Raw genomic sequence first — 24,968 nt, forward strand, 5'->3', positions numbered from 1 at the left:
TTTTTCAACGGACCGATTGAGTCAACCCGAGGGCAGGGATTACAAATCTGAGGTATCTGAAGAGAAATCGACAGCAAAACAAACCAATCGATAACGGAGGAGGAGCTAATTCTGGCGGTTTATGACAAACCTTGTTTTGTACGACCAGGTCTTACCACAACCGAGATATAAACAGCAACACCTGGAGGGCTGTGAGCAGTAATGTATGTAACTTATGTAACGTTTAGCTGAGGGAGCAACAGTAATCAGTAGTAATGTATGTAACTTATGTAACGTTTAGCTGAGGGAGCAACAGTAATCAGTAGTAATGTATGTAACTTATGTAACGTTTAGCTGAGGGAGCAACAGTAATCAGTAGTAATGTATGTAACTTATGTAACGTTAGCTGAGGGAGCAACAGTAATCAGTAGTAATGTATGTAACTTATGTAACGTTAGCTGAGGTAGCAACAGTGATCAGTAGTAATGTATGTAACTTATGTAACGTTAGCTGAGGGAGCAACAGTAATCAGTAGTAATGTATGTAACTTATGTAACGTTAGCTGAGGGAGCAACAGTGATCAGTAGTAATGTATGTAACTTATGTAACGTTAGCTGAGGGAGCAACAGTAATCAGTAGTAATGTATGTAACTTATGTAACGTTAGCTGAGGTTAGCAACAGTAATGTATGTAACTTATGTAACGTTAGCTGAGGGAGCAACAGTGATCAGTAGTAATGTATGTAACTTATGTAACGTTTAGCTGAGGGAGCAACAGTAATCAGTAGTAATGTATGTAACTTATGTAACGTTAGCTGAGGGAGCAACAGTAATCAGTAGTAATGTATGTAACTTATGTAACGTTAGCTGAGGGAGCAACAGTAATCAGTAGTAATGTATGTAACTTATGTAACGTTAGCTGAGGTTAGCAACAGTAATGTATGTAACTTATGTAACGTTAGCTGAGGTAGCAACAGTAATCAGTAGTAATGTATGTAACTTATGTAACGTTAGCTGAGGTAGCAACAGTAATCAGTAGTAATGTATGTAACTTATGTAACGTTAGCTGAGGTAGCAACAGTAATCAGTAGTAATGTATGTAACTTATGTAACGTTTAGCTGAGGTAGCAACAGTAATGTATGTAACTTATGTAACGTTTAGCTGAGGTTAGCAACGGTAATGTATGTAACTTATGTAACGTTTAGCTGAGGTTAGCAACGGTAATGTATGTAACTTATGTAACGTTTAGCTGAGGTTAGCAACAGTAATGTATGTAACTTATGTAACGTTTAGCTGAGGTAGCAACAGTAATCAGTAGTAATGTATGTAACTTATGTAACGTTTAGCTGAGGTAGCAACAGTAATCAGTAGTAATGTATGTAACTTATGTAACGTTAGCTGAGGGAGCAACAGTAATCAGTGGTAATGTATGTAACTTATGTAACGTTAGCTGAGGTAGCAACAGTAATCAGTAGTAATGTATGTAACTTATGTAACGTTAGCTGAGGTAGCAACAGTAATCAGTAGTAATGTATGTAACTTATGTAACGTTAGCTGAGGTAGCAACAGTAATCAGTAGTAATGTGTGTAACTTATGTAACGTTAGCTGAGGTAGCAACAGTAATCAGTAGTAATGTATGTAACTTATGTAACGTTAGCTGAGGTAGCAACAGTAATCAGTAGTAATGTATGTAACTTATGTAACGTTAGCTGAGGTAGCAACAGTAATCAGTAGTAATGTATGTAACTTATGTAACGTTAGCTGAGGTAGCAACAGTAATCAGTAGTAATGTAACTTATGTAACGTTAGCTGAGGTAGCAACAGTAATCAGTAGTAATGTATGTAACTTGTGTAACGTTAGCTGAGTTAGCAACAGTAATCAATAGTAATGTATGTAACTTATGTAACGTTAGCTGAGGTAGCAACAGTAATCAATAGTAATGTATGTAACTTATGTAACGTTAGCTGAGGTAGCAACAGTAATCAATAGTAATGTATGTAACTTGTGTAACGTTAGCCGAGGGAGCAACAGTAATCAGTAGTAATGTATGTAACTTATGTAACGTTAGCCGAGGGAGCAACAGTGATCAGTAGTAATGTATGTAACTTATGTAACGTTAGCTGAGGGAGCAACAGTAATCAGTAGTAATGTCTGTAATTTAAGTAACGTTAGCTGAGGGAGCAACAGTGATCAGTAGTAATGTATGTAACTTATGTAACGTTAGCTGAGGGAGCAACAGTGATCAGTAGTAATGTATGTAACTTATGTAACGTTAGCTGAGGGAGCAACAGTAATCAGTAGTAATGTATGTAACTTATGTAACGTTTAGCTGAGGGAGCAACAGTAATCAGTAGTAATGTATGTAACTTATGTAACGTTAGCTGAGGGAGCAACAGTAATCAGTAGTAATGTATGTAACTTATGTAACGTTAGCTGAGGGAGCAACAGTAATGTATGTAACTTATGTAACGTTTAGCTGAGGTTAGCAACGGTAATGTATGTAACTTATGTAACGTTAGCTGAGGGAGCAACAGTAATCAGTAGTAATGTATGTAACTTATGTAACGTTTAGCTGAGGTTAGCAACGGTAATGTATGTAACTTATGTAACGTTAGCTGAGGGAGCAACAGTAATCAGTAGTAATGTATGTAACTATGTAACATTTAGTTTCAAGTTCTCAAGTTTGTTTATTATTTGTCATAATAAAATACAGAATACTTTATGATGAAATGCTTGTTTCTGTATGAGCCCCTGAGAGTGTGCTACATACAGTAAAAAAAGTAAGAAAAAAAAGAAGAAAAGTAATTAAGAAGTAAATGCACCAACAGTTGATACATCAAAAACATGTAAAACTATACAAATTAACTAAATTAAGCACAATCTCGACGGAGCCCACAGAGAGGCGGCCGGACAGTGCGGCGCCATTTTAGTCTATTAGCTGAGGTACCAACGGTAATGTATGTAACTTATGTAACGTCACGGTGACCAAATGCGTCCACATTTTTATAGGATTCTATCACATTTTCATAACAATAGCGAATATAATTTACCCTGCGCCGTTTTCATTGAGGTTTCTTACAAATTAACAATGTTTTATTTGTCCTTTATATGCGGATAACATTAAAATCTTAAATCGTACCATCTTGTTCCCCTTTAGACAACAAACATAATGCTAATGATGCACTTTTGTTAAGATAATTAGGTGACCATTCTCGGTCACTACTGTATATTCAGGTCGCATAAATAGTTTAACGCTGCATGTTCAGATCACGTTTTCCTAATCCGGTGCTGACCTGTGAACTAGGTGCTAAAGGTCTTGGGATTTGTAGTCATTTTGTAGTCATAACATTTTCACCTTTTAAACCAATGCTGCCATCTACTGACAACAGAAAGTGTTGTGTATAACGTTAAGTTGATAGGCTACCCGCACTACACACCGTCGCCCAAAACACATTCTAGAGATTCCCACTTTTTACTGGTACATACGTTCATATCTAATAGTCTTTAGATGACTAAATATAGATGAATACTCATGACATTTGATATATATATTCTAAAATAAGTATAATTTAACTTCACCTACCTGTCAACATGAAATTCCAAAACGCTGATAATAAAAAAAAAGCCTGGATGTCGCGCAAAATGGGGCGTGACCGAATTTGGTTTTGGGCATTCCCAGACAAAGAGAGTGACCGAGATTAGTCTACGTTCCGTTAATGTTTAGCTGAGGTTAGCAACGGTAATGTATGTAACTTATGTAACGTTGACTGTCTCAGTGATAAAGACGGGAGAGAGTGGCTTCAGCTCCTTCAGGCTGCTCACCAAGCAGAGCCAGTGGGTCTGGGTCCAGGCCAACGCCAGGGTGGTCTTCAAGGCGGGCAGGCCGGACTTCATCATCGCACGCCAGAAACCCCTCACGTGAGTTTAGTTTTCACCTCCTTATAACCTCGTGATCTCTGTGCATGTAGTCATAATAGTAGTAGTAGTAGTAGTAGTAGTAGTAGTGTAGACTCTTATCGCAGAGTCATTTCATTTGGTTGTTTGTTTGATGTGTGTTTTAATTATTTCCCTTACCTCTGTGATGTATGTATCGTCTGTTTCTCTTTTTGTCCCTGTTACCCTTCAAGAGGCCCTTTTGTCCTCTCGCCAGGCTGTCATTGTAAATATGAATTTGTTCTTAATTTACCTGCCTGGTTAAATAAAGGTTAAATAAATACAAATAAATAAAAAACTTTAGTTGTCCATTCGATTTGCATACAATTAATTGACCATAATAAAGTTAACGGTGCTGTAAGTGTTAATAAGTGGTCTACATGTTAAAATAATACCCCTAATTCTGTTTAGTGTTTAGAGTGTTAACAAACAAAAAATACCACTTACAGCTCCTTTAACACATTCGGGGCCATTGGGATGAGTCTAATTAATGTCAAGAGGACCGGGGAATGTAAACAGACGTGGGGCTGTTTGTAGAGCTAAATCTATACTTTATAGTATTGCTATCTGTCCATTCTCATTGTCAATTGAGTCCATAAACCGTCCCTTCAAAATGGCTTAAAGAAAAAAAAAATCATCAATAGGTTCTCATTTTATAGCGCCGTAAATATAAGCGTTATACGGGATTTGGGACTAGTATATTTTCTGGAAGGCTAGATAAAGGGCTAATAGCTGCTAACGTTATATTCAATGGCATTTCCGTTTTACAGATGCTACAGAAATAACTCAAACTGCATATGATCGGCACGATCCCAAAGCATGTATGCATGAATGGGGGCGGGGGACGTCGTTTATTATTATTGATTACCAATAACCGTGTTCGTCTAACTAGCCATATAGGCCGATCAAAACAATGCCCGATCGGGCTGTAATTTACGTGAAAAAGATCTTACTGTGGTCCGGGCTGATCCCCCCGAGCATTTCCCCATTATCGATCGCCATCTGGTAGATCGATATGTCCATTGGCTGATGATAAATCCCCTTATTGCGATCCGAAACGTAATCCAAGCTACATGCTGCACATCCAGAATCCTGCTACTGAAATCTCCATTGAAAGTAAAAAAAAAAAAAAAGACTGATCCGTTCAGCCACAGGGCACACTGCATTATCGCGATAGCGCCCCTAAGAGGATCTGGCCGGTATTGCACCTTCTCGAATTCATAGAGTAGGGTAAATCTGCAGTGCCGCTCGGCGACCTTGAATAGGTTATTAAAATGGAATAAAAGCAATAACAACTTCCCACGGATATATCCGTGCCTCTGTCCACAACGGGTGGAATCGAAACACGGAGATCTCCGTGCTTGGGCGGGAATGTGTTAATCGTCTTATTTGTAAAACACTCCCCCCGTCAGAATCCTTCCACGGTGTCGTTCACCTTTGACCTTTCTCCCGTCTTCAGGGACGAAGAGGGTGAGGAACACCTGCGTCAGAGGAGGCTGCAGGTCCCCTTCAACTTCGCCACCGGCGAGGGCGTCTTGTACGACTCCTGCATCTCCCTGGACTCCCTGGCCATCCCGGGCCCCCCCGGCCCCCCCGGGCCGGAGCAGCGCCTGGACCCGGCCTCCATGCTGGGCTCCCTGCTGCGGCAGGACCGCTCCATCTACGCCCAGCCGCCACACCCGGAGCCCAGCCCCCCGCTTCCCCTCTTCCCTCCGCCCCTGGAAGAGGAGGAGTCCGCCGTCAACACCCTGGACCGGGCCTTCCTGGACAGCCACGCCTTGCTCAGTGTGCCCGGCCAGCTCCACGGCTCCCAGAACAGGCCCGACGTCATCGGGGACCCCACGTCGCAGGCCATGCTGGACTCCCTGGAGCAGATCCTGGGCGAGATCGGGGACGGAGGGATCGAGGGCCTGGAGGTGGAGGAGACGGACCTGCGGGACTGGGAGAGCGCCCTCCGCAGGATGAACATGGAACGGGGCGACGTGTCGAGGGAACTGGACGACTTCCTGGCCAACGACGTGTTCTCCTACGTGGAGGAGGCTTTGAAGAGAGAGACGGCGGGCGGCTGTTTGAAAAACACCGAGCAGGCCGAGCCTCTGGTTGCCGTGCCGATCGACGGCTTCTCCGCCGTGCAGCTTCCGGACCGACCCCACGGCGGGTCTCTGTTGCCCGGCGACCGAGGCTGCTACGGTCCGAACGGCTCCCACGGCGAGCGTCAGTGGCAGCTGATGACGGATATGAACTCCAACCTCAGCGGCTGCTTCGCAGAGCCGGGTCTGATGGGCGACGCTCTGATGGGTGTCGTCGGCAGCCTGTCGGTCCTGAAGAGAGAGTCTCACAGCAGGACGGTCCACCGGCTGACCGAGTCCAGCGCCGCCCGCCAGGGAGACGCCTCTCACCTGTGGCCTCCGAACGGAGGCGGCGGCGGCGGCGGCTACCTCTGCGGCAATCAACCGCCGTCTGGACCGTCCCGCAACGCCGTTGTATCGCGGGCTCCCGAGTCGCCGGATCAAACCTGGACGGCGCCCGTTCGAAACGCCGACGCCGTCCACGGCAGCCACCGCCACCACGCCGGCTCGGAGGCGGCGGTGGACCGGAGCGTCCGATACGGCCTCGCGCTGCTCAGCCGCGCCGGGGTCGACGACGGGGGGCGGCCCTACGCGGCTCCGCAGGCCCGGGGCCCGGCCCAGCCGTGGCAGCACACGCAGTGGCAGCCCAGGGAGCAGCCGCCGCAGAGCCTCCACCGCCTGGCGCACTTGGCGCAGACGCCGCTCGACGCCCACTCGAAGCACAGAGCGCAGACGACGCAGCCGTTCTCCGGCAGCTGCATGTTCGAGAAGAGAGAGGGCGGCGGCGTCGTGCCCCCGGCCCCCTCTCTCCCCGCCAGGCAGAGCCGTCCGCTCCCGACCCCCCCCGCTGGCTCCAGAGGACCCCCGCTCGCCCCCTTCGCCCCGGCCGCCTTGCCCCCGGTCCCCTCTCTCCCCGCCCGGCAGAGCCGTCCGCTCCCGACCCCCGCTGGCTCCAGAGGACCCCCTTTGCTCGCCCCCTTCGCCCCGGCCACCTTGCCCACCGACGCCCTCTCCCAGCCGGGTGGGAGCGCCGCGCCGGGGTCCGTCTGGTCCAGAACTCCTTACCAGGGGATGAAGCAGCTGTCCCACGTCAGCCCTCAGATGGTTCCCTACACAGGCAGCACCAACGGCAGTCAGCTCAGCGGGGAGAGCTCTAACCTGGGAGCAGTGCTGACGGGATTCCCCCCAGAGAATGGATCGATACAGACGTCATTCTTCTACTGGAACGGAGAAACCCAGGTGAGATATTATAATAATAATATAATAATAATAATAATCTTTATTTGTATAGCACCTTTCATACAAGAATTGCAGCTGAAAGTGCTTCACAGCAGTAAAAAGGCATAGAATGTGCACAGAATTGGCAGATCAATGCATAAAGTGCAGACATAAAGTAACTATAAAGATTTCAAATCAAATCAAATCAAACTATGAAACTAAAATAAAAGATAAAGTAATTCTTCTTAAAGGAACATACCAGTCGTTTTGATATGTGGGTTACAAGTCATTCGTCTTAAAGGAACATACCAGTCGTTTTTAATTGTGCGTTAGAAGTCATTCTTTTTTGCGATACAAAGATCATTGTGCCATTCTTATTTCATAATCGTTTCCTGTTATTGAAGAAAGTTATTTTCCGCTGATTCACCACTGCCACAGGCTTCCGTTGTATCTGAAAATGTGTTAAACATAAACCATGAAAGTCACCACATCTGACTAGAGTGCTGAGTGACATGTGAGGAGCGTTTATCTTCCTGGAAAGTGTTAGTTTTTCCCCTGAAAAGTTGCTCTACACATTCTCTGATATACTTGAAGCCAATGGCACTGGTGAATTGGCAGAAATTAACTACAAGTTTTTTTAGTAACAGTAAAAGATTATGAAAATAATTATGACTTTTGTATCAACATGTGAGAAAAACCGGTATGGTCCTTTAAAATGGGTTTAGTATCCCTTTAAGCCTCGGCCAATACCAAGTTAAAATCCATTACTTTTACAGTATAGACAATAGTTTTGTGTGATTTTATTTCACAAACATATATTTCAACTCGTAAGACACTTGAGGTTACTCTCATTTACAGCGAGGATGAGCTTACAAAACAAAGACACAGTTATCAGCAATGTCCTACATATAGGCACAATAAATAAGAATAGAGAATAGAGAACAATAGAGAATCGACGAAGACCGTTACAAATCGACACACAGCGGTCTACACTGATTTCCCAAAACGATTCCATTCCAATTCACAAGGTCCGGATTCGATTAGATTCAATGCTATAAATGGTTCAAGGAACCCTCTAATGTTGCATTGTTAAAAATATCAATGTTTTACATTAAGAATTGACTCAAGCTGTTACTGTACATGAATATACTTTTTATTGGAACATTGGCTTTCGCATATGTCACGTCTGGGTGATGTCTCAGCATGTGGTTTCGTAGATTTGTTGTATTTCCACAATATTTCACGTCCACTTTGCACAGCTTACATATGGCTTTGCTTTTGTCCAGCTCTTCTCTGTCGTCATGTTTTATAAATCCAAAATGCAACCAGACATCTGCCTTTTTGCACCTGGCGGTGACTTGAGTGATGCTTTCACTTGATCCATGTTTTTAGATTCAAACACGTTTTGCGTGAGATCTGGACACGAGACGACCAGGAAGGGAATTGGCATAACGACTAATAATCGATCATTCAAATGATGATCTATTTTTTAACCCAGCCCTACAGTGGTCGAAGATCATACTTTTAAATGCAGCAAGAGAAGGACGAACCTCCAGCATCAGAGTCAGTTGGAGGACATTCTAGTGTTGGAAGCATCAAAAGGAAAACGCTGTTTTTCTAGTTCAGAGCAAACTCAAGGAACCCTAAGAACCAATCAGTCATTTGAACGTGTAGAATAGGTTCCAGGATTCCATTCCAACAGTGTTCTGATGTAAGAGGGAAGTTTACCAATAAGGAATTTAAAGATAAACAAATACCAATGATAGTTACGCCTTTCAACCAGAGAAGGTCATCCAACCTTTTCATAAAGGACACAGTGGTGGGTATCATATCTGTCACCAGTAATAAATCTGAGAGCGGAATGATGGGCAGAGGCCAGCGGTTTAAGAATTGAAGCCATTCAATATGATTGAGATGTACCCCCGAGTCCCTTACAGACCAATATGGGCCAAAAATGCTTTTGATTTCTTTGTTATACGTGGCCCTGGGTTTCAGATTTTAGTATTTGGGAAATTCTCTTGATGTCAATACTCTGTTTTTAGTCTGATATCACAAGCATATGTTAACTGACTCATAATCAATCAGTCATTCCCATCGACTCTGGTCCTCAGGTCCTGTGGTGGAAAACCAAACCATATACAATTATGAAATATGATCATGAATGATAGAGATACATGAATACTCTGGTTTAAATAATAATAATGATATAGTCTACATGTTTATGTAGGCCTGGTGGCGTGTTTAGCCTTAGACGTGGATTGTCGAACGTCCATGTGTGATTGACATGACAACATGTCAGGGTGGCTTGACGGAAAGCTTACGTTAACTAGGGTAGAATCACTAGACAATCATGTCTGTCAATCAGGGTAAAAGGGGGTGGTGTTACAAGAGCCACGGGCCAATGGTAGAGGAGGTGGTCGTTTCTGTTGTCACAGATCGAATGACACATGATACAAACTAGGGATGGGCAAAACTGTTGTCATTGCTAATAGCTAACACTAGCGGACAGAGTTAGCATATTTCGGGAACAAAAGCATTAATTCTGAACGTTACATCACTGATGCTTAAAATGTGTGCGCTTAGTGAAACAACATGGCAAACGTACAAAACGCTGCCACCATGTAACATCTCCGGTCTCCCTTTCTTCACCTTCCTTTTCTGATTCATGCTACCTGGCTAGCTACCTGTACCCAGCATGCCACTCAACAGTGTAACAGTTAATAGGCTCCCCTCTCAATACACTACACAGTGTAGGTGCCGGTAAAAACAGGGGGAAATATATTTTTTGAGACAAAACGGTATTCGTGTAAACTAATCTATTTCTTATAATTGAATGACTATTTTCGAATCGATGCCCATCCCTAATGCAAACAATGATTCAGTGTTTTGCCAGTTCTTCCTTGCAAGAATTAACTCTGGTACTGTAATTGCATGTATATCAATAAAGTACAATAAAAAGGTTCCTGAAAACCTTTTGTCTGTAAAACGGTACCAAACAGAGAAAACAAACGCATATTTATTTTCTCCACCCCTCCCCAGATGCCCGGCGGCCCCCCAAACGGTGGCGTGGAGCCCTTCACCTTCTCCGCCCTGCCTAACGGGAACGCCAACAACATCACCCAAAGAACCGGCCCGTAAGCCACACACCGTCCACCGGGCCTTGGGAGTCACCGATTTGGACTTGTTGGGACAGAGATGTGAGGTGGCGTTAAATAAAGTCGCCACTGACAATCGGCTGGACGTGGACCGCTGGAAGCGCCTCTGTGATCAGTTCCTCCCTCCTCCCCTGTAGACGTGTCTCTCTGCAGCGAGGCAGAGGAGCGGGTTGATGGGAGAGTGTCCTCCTCCTCAAGGACGCTCGTTATATGTCTTTTGTTTTTCCTGATGCTGCCAGTGCTACGGCTTCCCGAGGGAAGAGAGCCCCGTGCTTTCAGTCATATTGCAGCGAGTCTGACGGAACCTGGACAGACATCGTTGTCCCCTGAGAGACTATTGTTGTCTTGGAAGTTCTTTTGTTGATACCGGGAGGTTTTCGGAGACATCTTGAGTAGAGACCGTCTCGACTGACACTGCTAACACATATTCAGTATGTGGCTCTCGCTTGCTACAGGTCTCTACAGGTGTCTGCTGCAGCCAAAGGAAGTTACAGACCTTTCAAGTGTTGTTGTCATTTTGAGGAAAAGAAACTCTGGCAAATTGTCAAAAACCGATGTTTTCATTTCCCATTTAACAGTAATTCTGTCATTTTCCAGTGGATTATATGTTTGGTTAACTAGCCTATTTTCTTCTTTTTGCCCTTTTCTCCCATCCCCCAAATTAGTCGTTATGCCAATTCCCCCCCCTGGTCGTTGCGCTGCTGGTCTGTGGAGGGTGATAGACTACCACATGCTGCCCTACTGTCGGTCTGTGGAGGGTGTAGACTACCACATGCTGCCCTACTGTCGGTCTGCGCAGGGTGTAGACTACCACATGCTGCCCTACTGTCGGTCTGGGGAGGGTGTAGACTACCACATGCTGCCCTACTGTCGGTCTGTGGAGGGTGTAGACTACCACATGCTGCCCTACTGTCGGTCTGGGGAGGGTGTAGACTACCACATGCTGCCCTACTGTCAGTCTGGGGAGGGTGTAGACTACCACATGCTGCCCTACTGTCAGTCTGGGGAGGGTGTAGACTACCACATGCTGCCCTACTGTCAGTCTGGGGAGGGTGTAGACTACCACATGCTGCCCTACTGTCAGTCTGGGGAGGGTGTAGACTACCACATGCTGCCCTACTGTCAGTCTGGGGAGGGTGTAGATGTAGACTACCACATGCTGCCCTACTGTCGGTCTGGGGAGGGTGTAGACTACCACATGCTGCCCTACTGTCAGTCTGGGGAGGGTGTAGACTACCACATGCTGCCCCACTGTCTGTTTGAGGAAGGTGTAGAGTCTAGACTACCACATGCTGCCCCACTGTCTGTTTGAGGACGGTGTAGACTACCACACACCTCCTCTAATACAGTCGCTAGCCGCTTCTTTTCACCTGACAGTGAGGAGTTTCACTGGGAGAGCGTAACGCGCGCGGAGGTTCACGCTATTTCCCCCAGATCCCCTCCCTGCTGACCGACCAGTAGGGGTCACTGTTGCAACGACCAGGACTCATACCCCACCGGCTCCTCACCCGCAAACACGAAATCCCAAATCCCCTCTCTTATGAAAGAGAGAAATGGATATTAGAAGACCTCATTCAAGCTAAAGAGCCTGTGTGAACCACAGACGAAGTTAGGGACGATCTTTTTTTCAAAATGACAACAAACTTGAGAGGTCTATCGGAAGTGGACAGGGAGGTAGACGGCGCTGTAAACAGCGACAGCAGAGAGACCAGCGTTGGAACTGAGCTCGATATTAAGACGCAGCAGGACGGATGGAGGATACAGCTGCTCTCTAGAAGGAGACGTATCATTTCAACTCACGTCGCCATCCAGTCGGAGGACTAATGTGAATCTATTAACACACAGGGTCTGCTTCTGATCAGACCCACTACCCTGCCTCTTCCTGTTGGTTTGTTTGTCCCGCCCACTTGTACACTTGTGCAGTGTGTGTGTGTGTGTGTGTGTGTGTGCGTCCACCGTATTTTGTCCATCCCGGTTCACCCCCATTTCAAAGACGCAGATCGACCTATAGCTCAAAAACCTCCCTCCCTCTTTTCTCGATCCTGCGATCGCAACGCGTTTGTCCGAGGGAACGCGGCGGTTGCGATTGGAGGATCGGGAAAAGAGGGCACAGGTTTTAGATTGTACTTTTTGTACAGTGCGGCTGTTTTGAGTGGGGGGGGGGGGGGGGCAGGCACACACGGCAGGTAGAAAATAATTTAACCAAATTCTGTCCCTTGTAATGAAATTCATTCCTTCTCTTGTTTGGTCTTTAGTTGAACACATTATACCGGTTATGCTTAGAGCACAAGCTCCTTGTCGGACTTCGTCTCGTCCATAGTTTTTGGTAAAAACCAACGCAGCTGCTTGTGATGAGAGGACGTCGCTGATCAGCATCAAAGGGAGTTCATGGTCGTTCGTCTTTTATCGGTTTGTTTGCTTAACGATGTCTGTACTGTACATGTTTTTGTTTGTGGTCTTCAGAGACGTTCTCTTGTGTGTGGATACTGTTTTTCTTCTTTTTTTCCTTCGCCCCGGGCTCTAGCTGTGAAAGTAAACAAGGGAAGTTAAGACCTTTGACCCCCAATAACCAGCGATGACCCCCCGCCTCCATGGAATAACCCCTGACCCAAAGACTTATGGAATAAGCATGTATAGCATAAAATGTACACATGGTATTAAGATACTTTATGACCTATTCTGTAAATTTTTTAAGTCAAAGTCAAGTTCACGTTACTTACAAAAGAATTTTGTAAGCGGAAAAGAAATATATATATATATTCAAAAAAAGTTTAAATGTATCTTGTCAGACAAGCCCAACTGGGGAAACATGCCTTCATAGCTACACTTGGGTTCTTCTAGATACACATTCGGTTACGAGTAGACGTCTCTCTTTCATGAACTCAGTTGGTCGGAATTGAGCAGATCCTCTATTATATCAGTCATGTCATTAAAACCAAACTCTTCGTAGCCATTCATTAAACTCACTTTGACGGTGGCCAGCGATGAGAGAACGACAGTGGCTCAAGAGGTAGAAAGGTCGCCTGGTAATCGGAAGGTTCCCGGTTGCGTCTATTCTTTAACTAACGGATTTCCAGTTCCGCGTTCGCGTTCTGCGATCTGATTGGCCACGGCCGTTTGTGGTGCGATCTGATTGGCCACTGACGTTTCTGGTCATGTGACATGTGTGCCCAATCGCGTGACATGCCCATTTCCGCCTCGACCAGCAGCAAACTACCTAACGCCTAGTTTATCACTGGTTAAGCTTAGGCACTCTTTCGAAGTTGGTTAAGGTTAGAGTTTGGAATCAGGGCTGGCGTTCTATCGCCCTGCTCTAAGACAAACTCTAACCTTAACCAACTTTGAAAGAGTGCCTAAGCCTAACCGGCGAAAGAACTTGCTGTCACACGATTGGTGCGACCAGAAACATCAGTGGCCAATCATGAACCGGTTGGTATTCGAATAGACGCTTCCCGGTTAGATTCCGGCTCCTCCCTCGCAGTGTGTCTAATAAGTGTCCTTGAGCAAGACGCTTTTAACCCCCTAACTGCTCCCGATGAGCCGGTCACGGCACCTTGCGCGGTTGCCTCCGCCTGTCGGGGAGTGAAGGGGTGAATGTGAGGCATAAGTTGTAAAAAACACTTTGGATAAAAACTGCTATATATAAACGCAGTCCATTTACCAGAACGGGCTTAAGACCCAGAGAACTCATCAGAAAGAGACATTCAGAGAGAGACTCTGCAGAGAGACATTCACATACCGAACGCCGTTTTTTCCGATACGTGTTAGTAACTCAAGCAACACACCGGCTCGGTAGAACTTCAAAGGCAAACCGAGCGACCTGGCGGTAACCGGGTCGGAAACAACTTTTTTTTTTTTACACCGGATTTTTAATAATGGTGTTGTCCTCTTAATGTGAATAATACAGATTTTGTTCGATCCACTTCTTCTTCAGCAGAATATCCCCCATGTATCAGCCACTGTGTCCGATGATGTCGTTCACGTGGATTGTGGGAGAGACGGCAGCTATAATGCTCAATGTGAAGACACCTAGGAGGGGGACTGTTGGTTCAGAACTACAGTATACTGTGTGTGTATATATATATATATATATATACACGCTGTCATGTTAAATGGACCTATCTCGAGCCCCGCCCTCTTTTATTGATCCTCCAATCGCGACTGCGATTGGAGGATCAATAAAAGAGGACGGGCCTCGAGATGGGTCAATTGTATATATATATCAATCTCAGCTGTACCAAAGCACTTATCTCTTTGAATTATCCTCATCTAATCCTATGATATTTACAGCAAAATGCACACATGTTATTATTGTTATTATTATTATCATCATCATAATATTTGACTGTACACAAAAATGCTTAAAGGAAATTGCCATATTCTGCCACTTGATGATTAACTGCTACCCAGTATAACTGCACCGTATGCCTTATGTACCAAATGTTACTCTTGGTGACAACAAGTCTAATTTATTTTGACATAAAAGAAATGTAACCCCCCCCCCCTTGACTGGTTTCCCTTTTAATTTGACTGGTTTCCCTCTCTCTCTCTCTCTCTCTCTCTCTCTCTCTCTCTCTCTCTCTTTCTCTCTCTCCAATATTAATATTATTCCAAAGTCTGTCTGAAGAGTAATCTTGTATATTAGACTGTCTCTGCTTATTCAGCCACGCAGTCTTAGCTTGTTCAACACCCAACATTATATTGTGTATGTGAGGATCTGCTGTGTCTTTGTGGTCACATACATACAGGTGTTCTGCTGGGTCTTTGTGGTCACATACAGGTGTTCTGCTGGGTCTTTGTGGTCACATACAGGTGTTCTGCTGGGTCTTTGTGGTCACTCACATACAGGTGTTCTGCTGGGTCTTTATGGTCACTCACATACAGGTGTTCTGCTTTGTTTTTGCTACTTTTTTATTTAAAGCAACACTGGCGGGTACGTCATACGACCGTCAGACACTTATGGACCTGAACCCCGGGCTCAAAGAGGAGTTTGGAGACACTTTTGACCTAGAATGGCCAGCAGAAATCAGACGGGAGAATGGCGGCAAAGAAAAGAACAAAGGCGACGGCAGGAGAAGACACAGAGGGAGACGAGGAGGTATCAGATTGAGACTAAAAAGAGCTGCTTACCGCCCAGCAATTCCATCCATCTTTCTGGCGAATGCCCGTTCGTTGGAGGGTAGGATGGATGATCTGAGAGCGAGGGTCCGGTTCCAACGGGAGATGAGAGACATCAACATTATATGTCTCACAGAGACATGGCTCACGTCGACAACCCCAGACAAAAGCGTCTCTCCCTCGGATGCCTTCACAGTCTTACGTGCAGATCGCAACGCTGGCTCAGGAAAGACCATCGGCGGCGGAGTCTGCCTCATCACGAACAATTCCTGGGTTAATCCCGAGGGGGTGCAGGTCCTCTCAAACTCGTGTTCGCCGGACTTGGAACATCTTTCTATCCTATGTCGTCCGTTTCACCTCCCGAGGGAGTTCACAGCAGTCGTCATGACTGCCGTGTATATTCCCCCACACGCGAATACGGGAAAAGCGCTGGGCGAATTACACGATCATCTCAACAGACACCAGATCAAACACCCAGACGCAGCGATGGTAGTGGCCGGCGATTTCAACCAGGCCAACCTGAAGAAAGTGATGCCGTCCTTTTTCCAACACATCGCTTGCTCCACCAGAGGGAAGAACACACTCGACCACTGCTATTCCCCGTTCAAAGCGGGTTACAAGGCAGTAGCCGCTCCGCCATTAACGGGGTCCACAAGCTCGAGCGATCATGACTCCATCTTGCTATTTCCGGCATATCAACAGAGATCACGTGACGCCGTCGTGTCACGTGAGACTAAGAAGTGGACCGACGAATCAGAGGCCACGCTCAAGGACGTGCTTGCAGACACGGATTGGGATATGTTTATAGGAAGCGCCAGTGACGTCAGTGAACTAGCAGACATAGTGGTGTGCTACATAACAACAATAGCTGATGGTATTGTCCTCAGGAAAACGGTGCGGATTTTCCCAAACCAGAAACCGTGGGTGGATAGCACTATTAGAGCAGCTCTGAACTCTCGTACCACCGCCTACAACCTGGGTAGAGAGTCAGGAAACATGGAGGAGTATAAGGCTTCAGTCTATACTCTACGCAAAGCAGTCAAACTTGCTAAGAGGACATATGCTGACAAACTGGAGACACAAATGGCACAAAACGACACAAGAGGATTATGGCAGGGACTGAAGTCAATAACTGACTATAAAGTCAGCGCCCCGTCAATGGGGAGCGACGACGCCTCCCTCGCGGACAAGCTCAACACCTTCTACGCTCGGTTTGGTGTAGACAGTGGCGCTGCTGGCTCTCCGGCTAGTGACGTCACTGGCGCGCCGGCTGTTGTGGAGGGGGGGGGGGCAACCGCGAGGGGGGGGGGACGCTCTCTCGTTGTCGGAACACAGTGTGAGAAGAGCATTTATGCAGGTGAACACCAGGAAGGCTGCTGGCCCAGATGGCATAACAGGACGTATACTCAAGACCTGTGCCAACCAGCTGGCCCCTGTGTTCACCGCCATATTTAATCAATCACTGGCGGAGTCAGTGGTCCCTGCCTGCTTCAAGAGGTCTACCATCATCCCTGTGCCGAAGAAACCCTCCCCAGCATGTCCAAATGACTACAGACCGGTGGCACTCACCTCTGTGGTCATGAAATGTTTCGAGAGGCTGGTCAAGGACCACATTTGTGCCTCCCTCCCCAGTGATATGGACCCTATGCAATTTGCATACAGGACAAACAGGTCCACCGACGACGCGGTCTCCCAGGTACTGCACAGCACCCTCTCGCACCTTGACCGTCAGAAGGGGGGCTATGTGAGACTGTTGTTCATTGACTACAGCTCAGCGTTCAACACCATAGTCCCCACCAGACTGGTGGACAAGCTGATCGAGCTAGGTCTGAGCTCCGCCCTGAGCGCCTGGGTACTGGACTTTCTGAGCGAAAGACCCCAGGCGGTCAGGGTGGGGGGTCAGACCTCCAACACCATCACCCTGAGCATCGGGTCCCCCCAGGGCTGTGTTCTGAGCCCCCTGCTGTACTCACTCTACACACACGACTGTGTGGCCAAGTTCAGCTCCAACTCCATAGTGAAGTTCGCAGATGACACGGTGGTGGTGGGGCTGATCTCGGACAACGACGAGAAGGCCTACCGGGAGGAGGTGGAGGTACTGGAACGCTGGTGCCAGGACAACAGCCTGCTCCTGAACATTGGCAAAACCAAGGAACTGATCGTGGATTATAGGAGAGGACAGCAGGGGACACACACACCACTGATGATAAACGGGGCTACCGTGGACAGGGTGAGCAGCTTCAAGTACCTGGGGGTCCACATCTCAGAGGACCTGACATGGTCAACACACATAGGCACAGTAGTAAAGAAGGCGAAACAGCGTCTCTACCACCTGAGACAGTTAAGGAAGTTCAGAGTATCGGGGAAGATACTCCAGTCCTTCTACTCAGGAGCTGTAGAGAGCATCCTGACCGGAAACATCACTGCCTGGTATGGAAACAGCACGGCACAGGACAAGAAGGCCCTACAGAAAGTGGTGCGCTCAGCCGAGCGTACCACGGGTATTGCACTACCCCCCCTGCAGGTTCTATACAACAAGAGGTGCAAATCCAGAGCCTGCAGGATAATGAAAGACCCTCACCACCCCAATAACAGCCTGTTTCAGCTGCTGAGGTCAGGCAGACGCCTGCAAATCCTAGCTACTAGGACAGAGCGGCTTAGGCTCAGCTTCTTCCCCCAGGCCATCAGAGCCATGAACAATGTACATTGAGTGCTCAGAACATTGAACTGTCCACACACAAGCACACATGAACACACACACGACACGCACACTGTGCACGCTCACACACGAGCAGCCACTTAACACTTTAACATGAGCGGGCACACACTCATGTCGCACACACGCACACTTATGGCCAAAGGAAAGGACACTTTAAATTAGAATAACAGGAACAGTGTATTGCACTACCAAAGCTAACTAGCATGTCACACATGCGCTGTAAATAACTATGTACAGATACCGAGATGTCACTCCATGTTACCTGCTATCTGTTACTGCACAATGTTGTTTCTTCTTGTGATTCTATTATATGTACCACTGTATTGCACATCGTTGCGGGCAAGACCACCCGCATTTCATTGTATACCTGTATGCCGTGACAATTAAAACTCTTGACTTGACTTGACTTGACTTGACTGCTGGGTCTTTATGGTAAATGTTAACCATCTGTAGTGTGGTAGTGAAAGGGTTAACCATTTGTAGTGTGTTGTGAAAGGGTTAACGCTCTGTAGTGGTAGTGAAAGGTTAACCTTCTGTAGTGTGGCAGTGAAAGGGTTAACCCTCTGTAGTAGTAGTGAAAGGGTTAACCCTCTGTAGTGGTAATGAAAGGTTAACCTGTAGTGTGATAGTGAAAGGGTTAACCTTCTGTAGTGAAAGGTTAACCTTCTGTAGTGTGGTAATGAAAGGTTAACCTTCTGTAGTGTGGTAGTGAAAGGGTTAACCTGTAGTGTGGTAGTAAACGGGTTAACCTTCTGTAGTGTGTAGTGAAAGCGTTAACCTTTTGTAGTGTGGTAATGAAAGGTTAACCTTCTGTAGTGTGGTAGTGAAAGGGTTAACCTTCTGTATTGTGGTAGTGTAGTGAAAGAGTTAACCTTCTGTAGTGTGGTATTGAAAGGTTTAACCCTCTAGCCAGCGTGTTAGTGAAAAGGTTAACCCTCTGTAGTGTGAAAAGGTTAAGGCTTCACCAGAGCCGTTATTAATCTAACCAATAATGAGCACGTGCTCAACCGGTAGCACAACTGTTGGTGATTTCTGTATGTTTTGTATCGATATTGACGGTTAGCGCGACGTTAGCATTGTTTGTGTTCATCCTTCTCCTCTTCCTGTTCCCTCATCAGGAGCTCCCCTGAGATGCTGCGTTCCCACAAGGCAATTACGTAACCACCAGTATCCCCCTATCTCTCTCTCTCTCTCTACTGTACATATCTCTCCCTCTGGCCCCTATCGGGCTTATCCACTATCAGTGTCTGTGTCCTCAGAGCTGAGCCGCGTCCTTGCGTCTGGTTGGCCGTCGCGGTGTAAACAAAGAGTGGCGGCAGAAGCTTCTCAAGTGGGATGATGAAGCCGTGGAGGAGGAGGAGGTTGATATGGACGTCGAGGGACGACGCCCACCCGAGTTTGACCATCATTTACACACAGTGGGCATTTTGCTCTGATGTCATGCTCAGGTTGGGATTCCTGGCTGCCGTGTGGATACGGTACATGTGTAACGGTTGTCATATCGTCACCTTAAACTTCGATGCCCCGAGGGAGTTTCGAACCCGTGGTCTGCCGCACCGCGGGTCGACAGCACAGACCGCTATACCAGGAAGTGAACTCACTGCTTTGCAACATGTCTGTGTCTTTTAAAGGTCCCCTATTGTAAAAATTGCCTTTTCCAGTGTTTTGCATTGTTTTCAAGCAATGTGGGGTTGTACCAACACTGACTAAATGTGAAATCTGTACCAAGTCCCGTTTCTGCAGTTCAGCTTAGACAAGTATGCCCCCCACTGAAACAAGCCATTCTGAATTTACTCGGAGCTGTGACGTGTAAGAATTCTGATCTGCCACCGCCCGCCCCCCAATCAACTGTGATACGTTGAAATTATGAGCAGCGAGTGGAAATAATGCGGAAGCGGTTTCGACAGCAGAGTTGCCACCTTCAGCTGTTCCACTGTCACAGCACTTCCTCAAAAGTGTTCGACAGCATAGCTCCAGAGTGCTTTGGTCGAAATAAGTCCCAGCTTCCCCCCCTGCGCTGTTTCTATGTGTGCAGTGAAAACTTCAATGCTTCTAATAAGTTTTGCAATGCATCCTCGTTATTCCTCCTGATGCCCACTAACGTTAGCCGCTAGCTAGCCCACCCAGTCGCGTCTATACTTTTACCAACCCAGTTCCGCGTTCGCGTTCTGCGATCTGATTGGCCACTGACGTTTCTGGTCATGTGACATGTGCGCCAATCGCGTGACGCCTGTTTCTGAGCCTATTTCCTCGTCGAACAGCCTGCAAACTACCTAACGCCTAGTTATATCACTGGTTAAGCCTAGGCGACTCTTTCGAAGTTGGTTAAGGTTAGAGTTTGGAATCAGGGCTGGTGTTCTATCGCCCTGCTCTAAGACAAACTCTAACCTTAACCAACTTCGAAAGAGTGCCTAAGCTTAACCGGTGATAGAAACAGGCGTCATACGATTGGCGCAGATGTCACATGACCAGAAACGTCAGTGGCCAATCAGATCACAGAACGCGGAACTGGAAATGGTTTGGTAAAAGTAATGACGCCACCCAGTCACACAGACAGAGAAGACAGCAGCTTCACTAGTAAAAATAAAAAAAAAAAAAAAAAAGGGTGAGAGTGAGTTTAACCCAGAGCACCGCTACTCGCCACAGTCACTTCACAACATCTGAAGTCCATCGTGACTGCGCCTCGCGGTACCATCCGTTACACATGAATGCTCTGGGAGTGTGTAGACATGAGGGGAAGAGGCCTTGGGTGTTTGTTGCACAAGTCTATTTTATATTTTGCCATATATTTGGGCTGTAAATCGATTTATATTTGGCTACATGAGCCTTTTAGTCCTCAATTCTGATGTATAGCTCAGATTCCAGTGTGAACTGGTCAGGCTCCTGAACTGACCCGCATGCGCAAAAAACGAATGATAAAGAAGATGGACGTAAAACAGTGTGACATCTAGAGTGACGTGAAGGTCGCATGACTGTTCAGACTGAGGTCACATCAAAAAGATCAGACCTGTATGCCTATTGCTTAATAACAGCGGAGCAGTGCTGCCTTTGCTTCCGCGTTTTCCCTGATTGGCTGCGACACGCCCCGCGGCAGGCGCGGCAACCGCGGAGCGGCAGAGCTTGCGGAATTATGTAACCGCCCTAATCCGCCATGATTTTCATTCGGCGCTTCAGCTCACCTGGCAGAGCAGCGGTCCTGCGGTCCGTTGTTGACGAGTTCGAATCCCATCAAATTTTTTTTTTTAACGTGATTTTTTTTTTTTAAACGTGTATTCTTTCGCCGGTTAAGGTTAGGCATGGTTAAGGTTAAGGTTAGGCATTGTTTCGGAGTTGGTTAAGGTTAGAACGGTTAAGTTTAGGCGCTGTTAAGGAGCTGGTTAAGGTTAGAGTTTGTCTTAGAGAATGGCAATATTCTTTCTATGGTTAAGGTTAAGGTTAGGCATGGTTAAGGTTAAGGTTAAGGTTAGGTATTGTTTCGGAGTTGGTTAAGGTTAGAACGGTTAAGTTTAGGCGCTGTTAAGGTTAGAGTTTGTCTTAGAGACAGCCTATTTCCGCACTGCCGCTCTCCCGCGTTGCCGCGGTCACATGGTCAAATTGTCACATTCTTGCACTGCTCCGCTGTTAAAAAGCAACACGCGACCTGTATCCCATTTAGGACCACATATGAAAATGGCCCAAATCAGAATTGAAAAGATCAGATTCCATGTGATTTGTACTGTTTGTTCACACTGTTCACACAAAACAGATCTGAGTTGCATATGAGCAAAATAAATTAGATTTTGCCTATACAGTGTGAACGGAGCCTAATATTTTGTCTGGAAAGCATTTGTCTATGCTCCAGCTGATATCTCTAGAGATGTGTGTGTGTGTTTCTTTTTTTTATCGAGTGAATGATCTCTAGCAGCTGAGCTTGCTATGAAAATCACATAATGCAGTGGATAGTTTAACCACGACTCCTAATGTGAAAGTACTGTTGAGTAACTGACTCGTGTACAGCCCTTGTCACTAGATTGTCACGCTTGTGGTTACAACACTTCTCTTCCCGTCAGTGTGGTGAAGCCGTGGTCAGTGAGACCTGCCGTTCCTAAGCGAGAGTCATTTCTTTAAAAAGCTCTCAGATAACCGGCTGTGAGGTTGAGGGTTTGTGACTGAAGTGAGCAGTCGGTCACCTCAATGCTCAAACCACGCTTTCTGGTGGTGGAAAATATGTGCACACACACACACACACACACACACACACACACAAAAAGAGCCGCGTGTTTTTCAAGACTGCCTTGATTCCCGACAATGAAACCCTAGCTGTCCCTGCAGAAAAGACTCACTGGTGCGCCTGAATAAGGGATTAAAATAAATGGAAAAATAAGGAAATCCAATATCACAATCAACTGGACCTAATGTCATGCTCTCACGCAAGGAATCCGATGCTCAGTCAGGGCCCGAAAGAAAGGCAAATGAGACGGAGAGAAGGGTTGGAGAATAGCAGAGAGAGAGGAAGTGGCCTCTTAAAACAAGTGACTGTTTGTTCTGGAAGAAAGGGGGTTGATGAGAGGAGGTGGGGGGGGGGGGGGGGTGATGAGAGGAGGAGGTCGGCGGGGTTGATGAGAGGAGGCTGGGGGGGTTAATGAGAGGAGGTAGGGGGGGCTACTGAGGAGGTCGGGGTTAATGAGAGGAGGTTGGGGGGAGTTAATGAGAGGAGGTTGGGGGGGGGTTAATGAGAGGAGGTTGGGGGGGGTTGATGAGAGGGGCTGATGAGAAGAGGTTGGAGGGGGGGGGTTGTTAACTTGTCTAATGTGTACTTATTTTTTTTATTTACTTATACTTATTTGTACGTGTGCTATTGCACATACCGCATACAGTTTATTGTATATAAAATACCTGCTTTTTATTCTGTTAATTGTTGCGCTTTGTATTCCTTTATGTTGTGGCGCAAACAGAGAGTAAGAATTCCATTGTACTTGTTAGTTGTTGCATATATGGCGAATAAAACAATCTGAATGTGATGAGAGAGGAGGTCGAGGAGTTCGGCTCCAGCGTCTCGACATCGACATCGACAGCAGCAGCAGCGTTCCGTCAGAAGAGGAACAACATTCTGGGGAAGGAACTGGCTGTGAAACAAGTAAACAACACAACACTCGTCCTGCATGGAGCTGAAGTGAGAGTCGGTCTCAAAACAAACGTGACATTTCTATTAATAAGAAAATATGTGAACTTTCCTTGCGAATATCTCTAGAGACTTGTTGGGCCAGCAGTACATTATTACATTTAGTCATTTAGCTGAACGGTTTTATTATCCAAAGCGACTTACACGTTCTGTACGACAGGTCATCAGGAAGGGTACAACTCTATCAGCTGAGTAACAATGTTCATCAAAGTGTTGAGTGCTACAGTGTAGGTTAGTTTATTAGGACAAGTGCATGACAGTAAGGTTAGTTAGGGTTAGATTTATTTATTTATTATTATTATAAAAAATAAATGTATGTGCATTAGCGCCAGTGTTAAGTCTGTGTGAGTAAAGACTGGTATACAAATGAATGTTTCACAAGAAAACGTTCTCAACTTGCATTTCAGCTCAGTTAATTCTTTGGTGGTTTGCTGCCCCCTAGTCAGAGTGTGTGGTCAAAGACACAGCGTTTTAAATGCCTCTATGCCCAACATGATTACTCTTCCTCCGACAAACAACGCTTCTTTTGGCTGATTTGTTTATTTATTTTTGGAAACGACCTTCGCCATCTGCTCCGCTTACCTGTATAATGTGATCGACTAGGATGCAGAATTATCTGCATTTTCCTTCGACTGTCCTGAATGTTAAAAGAGTGAGAGAACTTTTAAAGGCCCAATCATCAGTGACCCCAAAATTTATGTAAACAGATGGCGACAGGTACATGTTTCTATTATCCAGTTGATTGACTCAGATTCACCTTTATTCATCCCCGTGGGGAAATCCAGGTGTCATAACCGCAGCAGCGGAGAGCGGAGGTGTAACCGGTCTTATTTGACATGCCCCGAGTGGGAGTTGAACCCCGGTCTCCCGCGCCGCGGGCGGCATCGCCACAGTCACTTCACAACACTGTCCATCGTGACTGTGGATAGACACGTGGTACCTCCATTACAGAGGCATAGATAGGAATAAGGATCCAAACAACCAGGATAATAATAATAAAATATAATATTAATTCAAAAGCAAGTCCTTAATACTAACACTAGAAAACAGGTACATTAGTATTTAATTATATTTTCTGTATTTTATGTGGCTGTGAATGGTTTGTTTCTTGTTAGAAAACATTGGTGCAAAATAGACATTCTGCGTTTAAAGGGAATTCACTTTAGTAGAAAATCAGCAGTCTTGCCTCTTATCTAAAGTCATCTTACAACTGCTGTCTCTGTTGTCTGCTGTCAACATTCATCCCAGGTGTCAGGCTCCTCGTTCACTTCCATTAATTTCCAATCAAACTACTGCTGAGAAGTCAGTTTCAATGAAACAGACGATTCGGAGACTTGTTTTGGCATTTGATGTGTCTTTACAGATTTATTACCTTTGAAAAATAAAAGCAGATCCGGTCAGTTTGTTGTATATGGTCTGAGTGTGCTGTGTGTCTTTAACCTACATACATATGGGATGTTTAGGGAGTGGTTACCATGGTTACCTGCTGCTGCCTTACTGGAAGAAAGATTCTAAACATTCAGTGAGAAGTTGACAGTTGGTCAAACTACACCTCCAGTGAGAAATAGAATAGTTCCTTTACTGATCATTTGAAAATGGCAACATTAGCTAAAA

General features: G+C 46.0%; 1 protein-coding gene across 1 annotated transcript in view; it reads left to right on the forward strand.

Moving 5' to 3' along the window:
• Positions 1–14,849, forward strand: part of LOC311237543 (aryl hydrocarbon receptor-like) — a 112,389-nt gene extending 97,540 nt beyond the window's left edge. The window contains exons 9-11 of the mRNA XM_084325485.1: positions 3,758–3,899; positions 5,374–7,222; positions 10,241–14,849. Of these exons, the coding sequence (XP_084181611.1) occupies positions 3,758–3,899; positions 5,374–7,222; positions 10,241–10,339 (2,090 nt within the window). The 3' untranslated portion in view covers positions 10,340–14,849. The remainder of the gene's footprint in view (positions 1–3,757; positions 3,900–5,373; positions 7,223–10,240) is intronic.
• Positions 14,850–24,968: the final 10,119 nt, after the last annotated feature.

The sequence above is a fragment of the Notolepis coatsorum genome (assembly GCF_963971535.1).
Source record: "Notolepis coatsorum genome assembly, chromosome: 11".
In the NCBI taxonomy this organism is placed as follows: domain Eukaryota; kingdom Metazoa; phylum Chordata; class Actinopteri; order Aulopiformes; family Paralepididae; genus Notolepis; species Notolepis coatsorum.